The sequence below is a fragment of the Oncorhynchus kisutch genome, linkage group LG17, assembly GCF_002021735.2.
Source record: "Oncorhynchus kisutch isolate 150728-3 linkage group LG17, Okis_V2, whole genome shotgun sequence".
Lineage (NCBI taxonomy): Eukaryota > Metazoa > Chordata > Actinopteri > Salmoniformes > Salmonidae > Oncorhynchus > Oncorhynchus kisutch.
The window spans coordinates 21,415,601-21,429,078 of NC_034190.2; the positions used below are offsets into that span (position 1 = coordinate 21,415,601).

General features: G+C 46.2%; 1 protein-coding gene across 1 annotated transcript; it reads left to right on the forward strand.

Annotated features, from left to right (window-relative positions):
- Positions 1-179: 179 nt before the first annotated feature.
- On the forward strand, positions 180-5,035 carry crtap (cartilage associated protein). Its single transcript, XM_020505212.2, has 7 exons — positions 180-777; positions 1,234-1,383; positions 1,977-2,148; positions 2,367-2,495; positions 3,063-3,208; positions 3,429-3,512; positions 4,524-5,035. Exons 1-7 carry the CDS (start codon positions 319-321, stop codon positions 4,563-4,565), a joined length of 1,182 nt encoding a protein of 393 aa, XP_020360801.1. The 5' UTR covers positions 180-318; the 3' UTR covers positions 4,566-5,035.
- Positions 5,036-13,478: the final 8,443 nt, after the last annotated feature.

The window sequence follows — 13,478 nt, forward strand, 5'->3', positions numbered from 1 at the left end:
CTGTAATTTTGGCAATCGTTTACATGTAGTTTGATGTAAAATAGTCCAGTGTAAACTAGTGCAGTGGTCTAATTTTCCCAACCCATGTTACTCCCAGATCTCTCTAGAACAGCACTGATTTAGGGGGAGGTGCATGGAGCCCCGGTGGTTCGCCACCCCTCACCCCGTCACCCTGCCCAGAGCAGCCAGGGGAGGGAGAGTTGTATCCGGATACGTGGTGGGGTTAGAGGCGGTCCCTGTCCCACCCTCGCACGGCACAGAGAGCAGAATAGAGTAGAGACGTAGCCCAGCCGTCCCACCTCTACACAAAAACTAAAGATGGCAACCTCCAGCACTCCGCTAATCTCTCTGCTTCTATTCGCGGTTTCCGTTACAATAGTCTTCTGCCAATACGAGAAATACAGCTTCCGGAGTTTTCCGCGTAATGAACTAATGCCGCTGGACTCCGCGTATAAATACGCGCTGGACCAGTACACCGGAGAGAAATGGCAGGAGACAGTTGACTATCTCGAGGTCTCTCTCCGGTTGTACAGGCTGCTCAGGGACAGCGAGGCCTTCTGCAACCTCAACTGCAGCTCAGTGCGACTTGACAACGAGGAGAAGTTTACGGACTTCCCGGAGCTGCGTGTGTTTGGTAACGTTATGAAGAGGGCCCAGTGTCTCAAGCGGTGCAAACAGGGGCTGCCCGCCTTCAGACAGACCATGCCCAGCCGGGACACCGTGGAGGAGTTCGAGAAACGGGAACCATATAAATACCTGCAGTTCGCCTACTTCAAAGTGAGTGAAATCACTCTGAGACAGAGTGAAATCAATGCGGCTCTCTGCAGTATATATTTTGTATTTAATTTGTATTTTCTATGAGCAGGGGAGGGTTCATTTAAATCTGTGGAGGAGCTGCCTGTCTCTCAAAACTAATATAACTGAATGCATTTGATATTTAAAGAAGTACTTTCTAAGTTGTATTTTAGATAAAACTAATTGTGTGTTTTCAATAACTAGAACTGTGTAGTTTACAAGCACTCCTCTGCACTCTGTTATGCTACTGTACTCTATTAAGTAATGTGTTCTCTCGCGAGGATGCACAGAGGCAAAACTAAGGAAGAGGGCCCTGTGCTTTTGTTCACTTTATATGAGTAGCTTGTGTGTGTGTGTATATGCCTGCCTCTGTTTTGTGTGTGAACCTGTCTGCCTCAGTTTGTGTGTGTGTGTGTATAACTCTCCTCTCTCCCCCAGTCTGATAACCTGGCCAAGGCAGTGTCTGCTGCCCACACCTTCCTCCTGAAGCACCCTGATGATGAGATGATGCAGAGGAACATGGCCTACTACAGGACTCTACCTGGAGCTGAAGAACACCTCACAGATCTGGAGACCAAGTCCTACGAGGTACACACACGTACACTTGCGTACATACACATACACACGCACACACATGGATGCACACACACATGCACCAATACTTCTCTCCATGGCTGGGGTTAGAGGTGGTTAGGGGACCAGACTGAAGTCACAGGAGGATGTAAAGGTTTTCAGAGCTCTAAGACTGAACACGGACCGTAGCCACTTTCTCTTTAGGACAATTGTCTGAGGTCTCAGTTGGGCTGGTTTAGGGAGCGCTGTAGTGTTGCACAGATGCAGGTTGTGCTCTGGTGAATAAAATCTGGTCTTTTTATTTATTTAACCTTTATTTAACTAGGCAAGTCATGTAGAACAAATTCTTATTGACAATGACGGCCTACCCCGGCAAAACCCGGACGATGCTGGGCCAGTTGTGCACCGCCCTATAGGAATCCCAATCACGGCCGATTGTGATACAGCCTGGAATCGAACCAGGGTCTGTAGCACTGAGATGCATTGCCTTAGACCGCTGCACCACTCGGGAGCCCTGGGCTAATCTGAGCCCTGGTCTAATCTAGTTCAATAGTTCAAATGAACTTCGTAATGTAATCTGTATCAATGTGTGTGTGTTGTTGTTCCAGATGTTGTTTGTGCGAGCGGTGCGTGCGTATAACGGTGATAACTACCGTACCTCAGTGTCAGACATGGAGCTGGCTCTAAGGGATTTCTTCAAGGTCTACGACGAATGTCTGGCTGCTTCAGAAGGAGCCAGGGAGGTCAAAGACTTCAAAGACTTCTACCCCTCCATTGCTGGTCAGTCTATCTTTCTTTCATCCTCTCCATCTAAGGCGAGGATGTCCTCCATGTCATTTACCAGCCCAACACAGATATATTTACCTGTCCAAAGGTTGATTTAGACAAATGGATTTATGATTTCTCTTGATCATCTTGAACAGGTCACTCGTGATGATAACCCCCCCCCCCCCCCCTCCACCTCTTCTCTCTCTCCCATTCCCCCCTCTCCCTCCCAGACCACTACACAGAGGTGTTGGAGAGGAAGGTGAGGTGTGAGGCCGAGCTGACTCCTGTGGTTGGAGGATTCATCGTAGAGAAGTTTGTAGCAACCATGTACCACTACCTACAGTTCGCCTATTACAAACGTGAGTGTCATATTGCTGTATTATCACAAATGCCACTGTTATTATTACACATGCATGTGTTATAGCAGTCTTATGACACAGTGAGTATGTTACTACAATATTATTACACATGCATGTGTTATAGCAGTCTTATGACACAGTGAGTATGTTACTACAATATTATTACACATGCATGTGTTATAGCAGTCTTATGACACAGTGAGTATGTTACTACAATATTATTACACATGCATGTGTTATAGCAGTCTTATGACACAGTGAGTATGTTACTACAATATTATTACACATGCATGTGTTATAGCAGTCTTATGACACAGTGAGTATGTTACTACAATATTATTACACATGCATGTGTTATAGCAGTCTTATGACACAGTGAGTATGTTACTACAATATTATTACACATGCATGTGTTATATGTCTTATGACACAGTCTTATGACACAGTGAGTATGTTACTACAATATTATTACAAACATGTACATTTAGGACTTCTGTGTTCTGTGTGGTTATACACACACACACACACACACACACACACACTGACTCTGTCATTGCCCCCCCCCAGTGAATGACCTGAAGAACGCGGTTCCGTGTGTGACCAGCTACATGTTGTTTGACCCCAGTGATGAGGTGATGAAGAACAACGTGGTATATTACCAGTACCACAGAGACAAATACGGACTCAGCGACGAAGATTTCCTACCTAGATCGGTAAGACACACGCACATATTATACAGACATTTTTCAGCACACGCGCGCACACACAAACCGCATGCATTTCCACTATCTCCTTATGCAGGTTATTTGGCCCCTGTCATCGATTTTTGTTTTAACCGGTTCACTGAATGCTGAGGTCTTCATTTGGGTTTGTTTATCGATGTTGATCTGACTTGTGTGTGGTTTGTGTGTGTGTTTTGTGTGTGTGTTTTAGGAGGCAGTACGGTACTTGAACCAGACCACCATGCAGCTAGAGATGCTTGAGTTCTCCAGACAACACCTAGCGAGCGATGACGAGGTACGTGTGTGTGTGTCTCCATTTGTGTCTCTAATGTCACAATTGTTGAGTCATACAATATATGTGTCCAGAAGTGGGTCTTCTATGTAATCTTTCTGTAAACTAGTGATACAGATTCCTCTCACATCACATGACCTGTGTCCAAGCAGTACAATGTGACTAGTGTTTACCAGACTGCTGTATCTGACCTCACCACAGGGAGGCGCTGATCACTCACACACTGCTCACTCACAACAATAAAGGCATGTCTAATAATAACCCATAGATGTAGTGCCAGAGTTGTTAACTTGGGGGCAGCATGACTCGCCTATAGATAAGAGTGGCCAATCCTCCTCCTGGAGAGCCACCCTACTGCAGGATTCTGCGCCAGCCCAACTCTAACACATGTAGATAAGCCAACCAGCTGTTCATCAGGACCTTGATTAGCCAAATAAGGTCTGTTAGAGCAGTTCTGGAACTGAAGCCTGTACACCCAGTAGTTCTCCAGGACTGGAACTGAAGCCTGTACACCCAGTAGTTCTCCAGGACTGGAACTGAAGCCTGTACACCCAGTAGTTCTCCAGAACTGGAACTGAAGCCTGTACACCCAGTAGTTCTCCAGGACTGGAACTGGAGCCTGTACACCCAGTAGTTCTCCAGGACTGGAACTGGAGCCTGTACACCCAGTAGTTCTCCAGGACTGGAACTGGAGCCTGTACACCCAGTAGTTCTCCAGGACTGGAACTGGAGCCTGTACACCCAGTAGTTCTCCAGGACTGGAACTGGAGCCTGTACACCCAGTAGTTCTCCAGGACTGGAACTGAAGCCTGTACACCCAGTAGTTCTCTAGGACTGGAACTGGAGACCCAATTGGAGGCTCTGTCTGATCAGAGTGTAATTAGTCCTTATTTACACTGTGTATCCATCAGGAAACCATAGAGAATGGTTAGTCTTCAGGTTCTATACTTACAGTTGAATACTTACAGGTTCAATGATATGTGTGTGTGTGTGTGTGTGTGTGTGTGTATACAGGGGGAAGTGATGGAGTTTCTAGATGAGTTCCTGGATGCTTAGGATCAGTAGCACACTCTGGACGCATTGAAAATAAAGAAGGAAAGAAAGATATAGAGAAAGAAAGAAAAAGCTGAACTAAATGACAGAAACGAGCGACGGCAGGTTTTCCCAGAATGCCGCCTGGCCTTGGTTCCTCCCACTGGGTCGTATTTATTCGGAGGTTCCGGAGGTTCTGATTGGCTCAAATTGGTTCAATTTTTTTAATGTGCTTATATGACCTTTTAAATCATGTTTTTTTAATAGTTCTGGATCATGTGCACTAACATGTACAGTGCAGAGGTACGGACAGTGAGTGATATTGTGGTATTAAATTGGTGATGATAGTGATATGTGGCCATTCTCTGTTATGTATGTTCACTCCCCTCTTGTCTATTGTCCACGTTTTAAATCAAACTGTTCACTGTCTTACAAGGAAATATATAAAGATATTCACATGGTTCTTTAATAATAAAACCACATGGTAAAACCAAGCCTTCTTTAGTGATCGTTGCTTTCTGTTTAGTATGATGTTATTAACTACAGGATCGGTGTCCCTATACTGGGACGGTTGAGCTAACGTGCGCTAATGTGATTAGCATGACTGTTGTAAGCAACAGCAAACTTTCCAGGACATAGATACAGCTGTATGTCTAATTGACTAACTGCACTGTCTAATTAACAGTCGTTATTACAGTGAAATAATACCATGCTATTGTTTGAGGAGAGTGCACAACAACAAAACACTTTTATCACGGCAACTGGTTTGATACATTCACCTCTGAAGGTAATTAATGTACTTATATTCAGGAATCTTGCTCTGATTTGTCATCCTGAGGGTCCCAGAGATAAAATGTAGCATAGTTTTGTTTGATCAAATAAATGTTTATGTTCAAATGTAGGAACTGGGATCTACAGTTTGAACCCCTGCTGTCTCTGGCTCCCCTGCTGTCTCGGCCATCTAGATGTGTGGAAGTTAGTGTATAAGCTAATGATCCATCATGTATGACATTCCTGGGAGTGTGTAAACTTACATGTTGTATCATCAATGTATTATTTTTTCTATAGTTATGTACTTGAAAATGTATCAATTGACCAATTCGGCACATTTGGGCAGACTGATACACAATATTTTCCAGTATTGCCATGTTTCATTGGATTCATCTGAAACTTTGCACACACACTGCTCTAAAATTTAAATTGCGCCTAAATTGTAATATTATATGATGGCCTTTCTCTTGCATTTCAAAGATAAAACAAAATAGAAACGCATGTTTTTTTGTTTGTATTATCTTTAACCAGATCTAATGTGTGTTATTCTCCTACATTCATTTCAGGTCCTGAGCTACAGGCAGCTAGATTTGGGCATGTCATTTTAAGCGGATTTTTTTTTTAAGGGTCTGATCTACAGAGAATAGAGTAGAATAGAAATCTTGACTTCACAAACACACAAATGTAATCTGTTACTATTTACCTGCCCAAAATTGTAATCAGTAACGTAATTTGGGGATTATCCAAACTCAGTAACGTAATTTTGGGATTATCCAAACTCAGTAACGTAATTTTGGGATTATCCAAACTCAGTAACGTAATTTTGGGATTATCCAAACTCAGTAACGTAATCGTATTATTTTCCGTTACTTTTGGATTACTTTCCCATTAAGAGGTATTAGAAGAAGACAAAAATAATCCATCAAACACATTTGGTGTGTCATTATAGTGGTCTCTGACTTGTGGTGAGAACCGCTCAGGTGAAACACTTAAACTTGCTACTTTTTCAATGCGGAATTGAATGTCACTGAAAAAACAGAAAAGTATATCTGAATGTATAAGTAATCATTCCATTCTAATCTGAAACCTCTCTTGCTAATAAATTGACCTATTGTATGAATTATCTTCCAAATCAGTTAATAAACAAGGAAGTTCTTTTCATTCCCTCAAATTGAGGGAGTGGGTGTCAGGATATGAAAGTACAGGTGTTGATACCTTCATGAAGTTCACCTGAGGTGACTGGGATAAGATATTTTGATAGGACTCTGTACACAGCTTGGAAAAAGTGCTATACAAGGAAGCACTAAATAATCTCTGTCAGATATGTCTGGCTGTTTCAAAAGGAGCCAGGGAAGTCAACAACTTCTACCTCTCTATCGCTGGTGAGTCTATCTTTCTTTTTACCTCGATCTCAGGCCATCCTATCCCTCTATGTTTTTTTACCAGTCCAACACAGGTGAACTTTCCTTTCCAAAGGTTGATTTAGAACAGTGATTTTTAGTTTGAGCCGTTTTAGAGTACAAGTGGGAGTCGACTCCAAAATAATCGATTCCTCGACTCCTTGCCAGTAGACTCCCAGTGTCGACTCACATTTCTGGGTGTCAAGCTTCAACCTATCAACTCCTAAGATTCAGTATTTTTGCAACGGAGGAAACTATTTTCCATAGTCTACTTCGAGAACACAAACTCTCGCATATTACACAGCAAAGACAGAGCGAGCTAGCAGGGGCGAGAGAGAGATGGGAGGGGCACAGCCATGCATAGGTAATAGGTAGGCATGTCGGCCTCAAGGCAGACAGTCAGGACTGTGCATCGGTAATCAAAAGATGTAGGCTATCGCAATGCTGTATTTCTTGGCATGCAATGTCTCGTGCAAGTTCACTAAAGTAGGGGCTATCAATGAGTAGGCTGAGCTATTATACACGCAACAGACCGAAGACCAAACACACACTAGTGTTTTTCATTGCAAAGAAAAAGAGGAGCAGGTGAGCAAGCTAGGGAGAGAGGATCGGGACAGGCAAACAGAATTTATATAAAAACAATCTGATATATCAAATGCCTTACTGTTATTTTCCTGCATAAATAAAAGCAGGAAATACATCACCTACGCCTCTACTGCCATTCATTCCAATTAGCCTTGTGCCCAGCCCTCAACCCAACACCCAGCCTTGTGCCCAGCCCTCAACCCAACACCCAGCCTTGTGCCCAGCCCTCAACCCAACACCCAGCCTTGTGCCCAGCCCTCAACCCAACACCCAGCCTTGTGCCCAGCCCTCAACCCAACACCCAGCCTTGTGCCCAGCCCTCAACCCAACACCCAGCCTTGTGCCCAGCCCTCAGCCCTCAACCCAACACCCAGCCTTGTGCCCAGCCCTCAACCCAACACCCAGCCTTGTGCCCAGCCCTCAACCCAACACCCAGCCTTGTGCCCAGCCCTCAACCCAACACCCAGCCTTGTGCCCAGCCCTCAACCCAACACCCAGCCTTGTGCCCAGCCCTCAACCCAACACCCAGCCTTGTGCCCAGCCCTCAACCCAACACCCAGCCTTGTGCTCAGCCCTCAGCCCTCAACCCAACACCCAGCCTTGTGCCCAGCCCTCAACCCAACACCCAGCCTTGTGCCCAGCCCTCAGCCCTCAACCCAACACCCAGCCTTGTGCCCAGCCCTCAACCCAACACCCAGCCTTGTGCCCAGCCCTCAGCCCAACACCCAGCCTTGTGCCCAGCCCTCAGCCCTCAACCCAACACCCAGCCTTGTGCCCAGCCCTCAGCTCTCAACCCAACACCCAGCCTTGTGCCCAGCCCTCAGCCCTCAACCCAACACCCAGCCTTGTGCCCAGCCCTCAACCCAACACCCAGCCTTGTGCCCAGCCCTCAACCCTCAACCCAACAGCCAGCCTTGTGCCCAGCCCTCAGCCCTCAACCCAACACCCAGCCTTGTGCCCAGCCCTCAGCCCTCAACCCAACACCCAGCCTTGTGCCCAGCCCTCAGCCCTCAACCCAACACCCAGCCTTGTGCCCAGCCCTCAACCCAACACCCAGCCTTGTGCCCAGCCCTCAACCCAACACCCAGCCTTGTGCCCAGCCCTCAACCCAACACCCAGCCTTGTGCCCAGCCCTCAGCCCTCAACCCAACACCCAGCCTTGTGCCCAGCCCTCAACCCAAAGCCCAGCCTTGTGCCCAGCCCTCAACCCAACGCCCAGCCTTGTGCCCAGCCCTCAACCCAACGCCCAGCCCTCAACCCAACATCCAGCCATGTGCTCAACCCAATGCCCAGTCTTGTGCCCAGCCCTCAGCCATCAACCCAACGCCCAGCCTTGTGCCCAGCCCTCAACCCAAAGCCCAGCCTTGTGCCCAGCCCTCAACCCAACGCCCAGCCTTGTGCCCAGCCCTCAACCCAACGCCCAGCCTTGTGCCCAGTCCTCAACCCAACGCCCAGCCCTCAACCCAACATCCAGCCATGTGCTCAACCCAATGCCCAGTCTTGTGCCCAGCCCTCAGCCATCAACCCAACGCCCAGCCTTGTGCCCAGCCCTCAACCCAAAGCCCAGCCTTGTGCCCAGCCCTCAGCCATCAACCCAGTGCCCAGCCCTCAGCCATCAACCCAACGCCCAGCCTTGTGCCCAACCCTCAACTCAACGCCCAGCCTTGTGCCCAGCCCTCAACCCAATGCCCAGCCCTCAGCCCTCAACCCAATGCCCAGCTCTCAACCCAACACTCAGCCCTGTGCCAGTACTACTGCTCCTGCAGTGTATTACATAGGCAACAGAGCATCATCGGAGTTGTGAGGCATAATAGGAGTTGTTTGAGCTCCAATAATGTTTATAATAATATTTATTGTTTTGATCAAAGTATATATTTTAGATATTTCCTTGTTGCTCCTGTTGTCACCTTCTCACTGATCTTGTGAAGGAAAAACCTGCAGTGCTTTATTTTACTGTACATTAAAATGAATGTTTTATTCTTTGTAACAAAGGTGGGTCATGGCACACATATAGCCTGACAGAGCTGTCCCATAGAGGTCTTTCTACTGGACAGGAGGGGATGAGATGGTGCGGGTCCATTTGATGAATCCGGATCGGGCCTGGGCCAAAGCAGATCCGAGGGAGAGGGAGAGAGAAACCTGAGTGGAGGAAGGGAGAGAAAGAGAGAGAGTGGAGGAAGCAGGAGAGAGAGACAGAGAGCTAAGCGGAGAAGAGGATAGCAGCCAGAGAAAACAGTCATGTTTGAACATGGAGTCTCAGTGCCATTTATCACACAGTGGTGAGAAAAACCCACTGGGGAACATTCTCTCTCTCACCCTTACTCTGTCACTCTCTCTCTATTACCCCCCCTCTCTTTCTCTGTCTTCATCCTCCTCTCTCTGTCTCTCCTCGTCTTTCTCTCTTTTCCTGCCCTCCTGCCTCTTTCTCTAACTGTTTCTAAAGGAAATTTGCAGACGTGGAAGGAGTGGGTGTACAGACATCAGAGAGCCAGCTAGAGGTCAAAGTTCATAGTTCAGACCAGGTCACTGTTAAATTCTGATTGTGAGGAGTCGTAGGTTGTAGATCGTAGCTCACAGAGAGACCATTAGATGTGAGAGACACTTATACTTACTTAGAGTCAACCACGTGCACGCACAAATACACACACACACACACACACACATACACAAGATAAAATCAAGATGAGAAAGAAAGTGACCTTCTCATTATCAAGAGGCAGCCAAGGTCGAGAAGAGCAAGGAAAATATTCCAAACTTAGTCAACAGCGACTGAGAGTTGATATTACCTATTTTGAAAATCCTTGTCTTCATGTTGGAAAACTAGCCATGTACATATTGTCTCGTTCTTTTCCATTATGTTTGAAAAGTACCAGCACGCACTCACACACACACCGCGTAGCATCACAAAATTATAGATGTATGAGTTTATTATTAGAACACCCACAAACACACTTCATCCTAACACTGTTGTTCAATGGAACCAATATCTAGAAACGGATGGACCAGACAGAGATGATGTCATAAAGAGACCAGGAAGCAGTAGAGTTCACCCTGTGAGGACATCTGAGCAGTTTCTGTCAATAATAATTATATTACAAAACCTAATGGGCTGGGCACCTGTGTGGGTAAGGAACTGAATTTATCAATCAATCATTGACTCAAATAATGTCATGAAGGTACAGACAGTGTGGTATTTGGCTATTTTACTCTTACAGAACAGCACTTAAATCCTCATTACAGAAAAACACCATTTTTTTACATAACCCCCATCTTCACCACCAACATCACTCTTCAAAACACAGTTTACAAAAAACAAGACATTTAATACTGAATAGTATACAGATACTTTTTACAACTATAGAACACTATGGCCATCATTTTCCCCACAAACAATGAAAAGAACCATAACATTGATAGATGGGTTGGTATGGCAATATTATGTATGTATTATGCTACATGTGTTTTGTGTTGTTAGTTTATTTAAACTCCAGTCAAATAAATGGTCTCCTTCCGTCATGGACATGGTTAAGGAAGCTTCAACAAATCCTAAATTACACTGCAGTATAAACTTTTATAATCATTTCACACGTGTATTAGAAATGTATGTTTTTTTGCATCCCAACTCTCCCTGAGACACCCTCGGAGAGTGGGGTCACAGCCAGGGTCTGCCAATATCAACGGCAACCCTGGAGCAATTTGGATTAAGTGCCTTGCCCAAGGGCACATCGACAGATTTTGCACCTTTTCGGCTCAGAATTCAAACTAGTGGCCTTTCAGTTTTTGTCCCAACACTCAAACCGCTAGGCTACCTGCAGCCCAATAAATATAGTAGTGAGTTTTACAATGTTGTGCTGTTGTGTGTGAGGAAAATGGAGCCATGTACTGTATGTTATTAGTCTATCTCTGTAGTCTTTGTCATCTGAAACATTTATTACATTATAAACATTTATTATTCCTCTGAAACATTTATTCTTATGAATAAAAAAGCTAACATATTAATCAAGGCTACATGCTAACGTGTGCAGATACCCTTGTATATTAGTCCACATAACATCCTCCATTTCAACTCTGCATTGATAAAGATTTTAGAAGTTTCTGACTAACATTTATTTTAATTGACCCAAATCTAGAGATCAAAATGGGGGGGGGGGGGGGGGGGGGGGGGGCACTTCTGTGTGTAGCAGGTCTTTGTCTGTCTGTCTGACTGTCGGTCTGCCTGTGTTGTCATGGTAGCGTCAGTTAGTCTGATGTTCTGATCACTCGGCGGCGTCTCCCAATGCAGTCTGGAAACCTTCAAACACGTCACACCGCTGACCAGCACATCACACCGGTGTGAGACACACATATACACATGCACAAAAACATGCACGTACACACACAGACACCAGATTATGCCCCTAGCCCCCCGTCTCTGTCTCTGAACTGAGTCTGCAGTCTGGACTTCTACTCTAAATCTCTCTCCAGCCGTCTCTCTCTCTGAACTGAGTCTGCAGTCTGGACTTCTACTCTAAATCTCTCTCCAGCCGTCTCTGTCTCTGAACTGAGTCTGCAGTCTGGACTTCTACTCTAAATCTCTCTCCAGCCATCTCTCTCTCTGAACTGAGTCTGCAGTCTGGACTTCTACTCTAAATCTCTCTCCAGCCGTCTCTGTCTCTGAACTGAGTCTGCAGTCTGGACTTCTACTCTAAATCTCTCTCCAGCCGTCTCTGTCTCTGAACTGAGTCTGCAGTCTGGACTTCTACTCTAAATCTCTCTCCAGCCGTCTCTGTCAAAACCAACACTCACACGCACAAAGGTTTGACATTTTAGTCATTTAGCAGACACACACCCCATCTAGACAAGTCTCTATATGTTTGATTCCCCTCTCCCCACTTTCCCCTCCCCACTCCCCTCTCCCCACTTTCCCCTCCCCACTCCCCTCTCCCCACTCCCCTCTCCCCACTTTCCCCTCCCCACTTTCCCCTCCCCACTCCCCTCTCCCCACTTTCCCCTCCCCACTCCCCTCTCCCCACTTACCCCTCCCCACTCCCCTCTCCCCACTTACCCCTCCCCACTCCCCACTCCCCTCTCCCCACTTTCCCCTCCCCACTTTCCCCTCCCCACTCCCCTCTCCCCACTTTCCCCTCCCCACTCCCCACTCTCCTCTCCCCACTCCCCTCTCCCCACTTTCCCCTCCCCACTCCCCTCTCCCCACTTTCCCCTCCCCACTCCCCTCTCCCCACTTTCCCCTCCCCCCTCCCCTCTCCCCACTTTCCCCTCCCCACTCCCCTCTCCCCACTTTCCCCTCCCCACTCCCCTCTCCCCACTTTCCCCTCTCCACTTTCCCCTCCCCACTCCCCTCTCCCCAATTTCCTCTCCCCACTTTCCCCTCCCCACTCCCCTCTCCCCACTTTCCCCTCCCCACTGCCCTCTCCCCAATTTCTTCTCCCCACTTTCCCCTCCCCACTCCCCTCTCCCCAATTTCCTCTCCCCACTTTCCTCTCCTCTCTACCTTGCATTGACTGTCTGATAATATATTAAAATGACATGATGCACACTGATGATGTCATTGGAAACACTTATCTTCCACTATCTTTTTTATTACAAAACATAGAAACAAGCCATTTTTGTATATATTGATGTTGTGGTGGTGCTGGAGATGAATATGTAGTAAAAAATATTTGTTCTCCCTTTAATTGTTTACAAACAAATTAGTGAATGTGCTACAAAAGCTAAACAGCTACCTATCTAGCTAGTTGACTGCTGTGGCTTGAGAAAAATGACTCCCTTTGAGGCTTTAATTAAAAGTGTTTTATCACTATGATTTTGAACATTCAAAGAGACTGGGAAACGTCCATGGCAGGCATTGTTGTCATCATAGCTTGCTACATAACTTCTGAGTGATAAGAAGCAGAGCACCACCACCAATCATCCTACACCACTGCACACTCACCCGTCATAACTATGACAACTAGCGTAGCCATGTCAGCAAATGACTGCTGTCTGAACACACACAAATCCCATATGGTCACTTGTAACTTGCTGTTTGGCAGTGGTGTAAAGTACTTAAGTAAAAAAATACTTGAAAGTACTACTTAAGTAGCTTTTTGGGGTATCTGTACTTTACTTTTTAAATATCTGACAACTTTTACTTTTACCTCATTACATTCTTAAAGAAAATAATGTACTTTTTACTCCATAC

Coding starts and splice junctions, on each gene's coding strand:
- crtap (XM_020505212.2), top strand. CDS start 319: ATGGCAACCTCCAGCACTCCGCTAATCTCTCTGCTTCTATTCGCGGTT. Junction 778..1,233: donor TGCAGTTCGCCTACTTCAAA/GTGAGTGAAATC, acceptor TCTCTCCCCCAG/TCTGATAACCTGGCCAAGGC. Junction 1,384..1,976: donor TGGAGACCAAGTCCTACGAG/GTACACACACGT, acceptor TTGTTGTTCCAG/ATGTTGTTTGTGCGAGCGGT.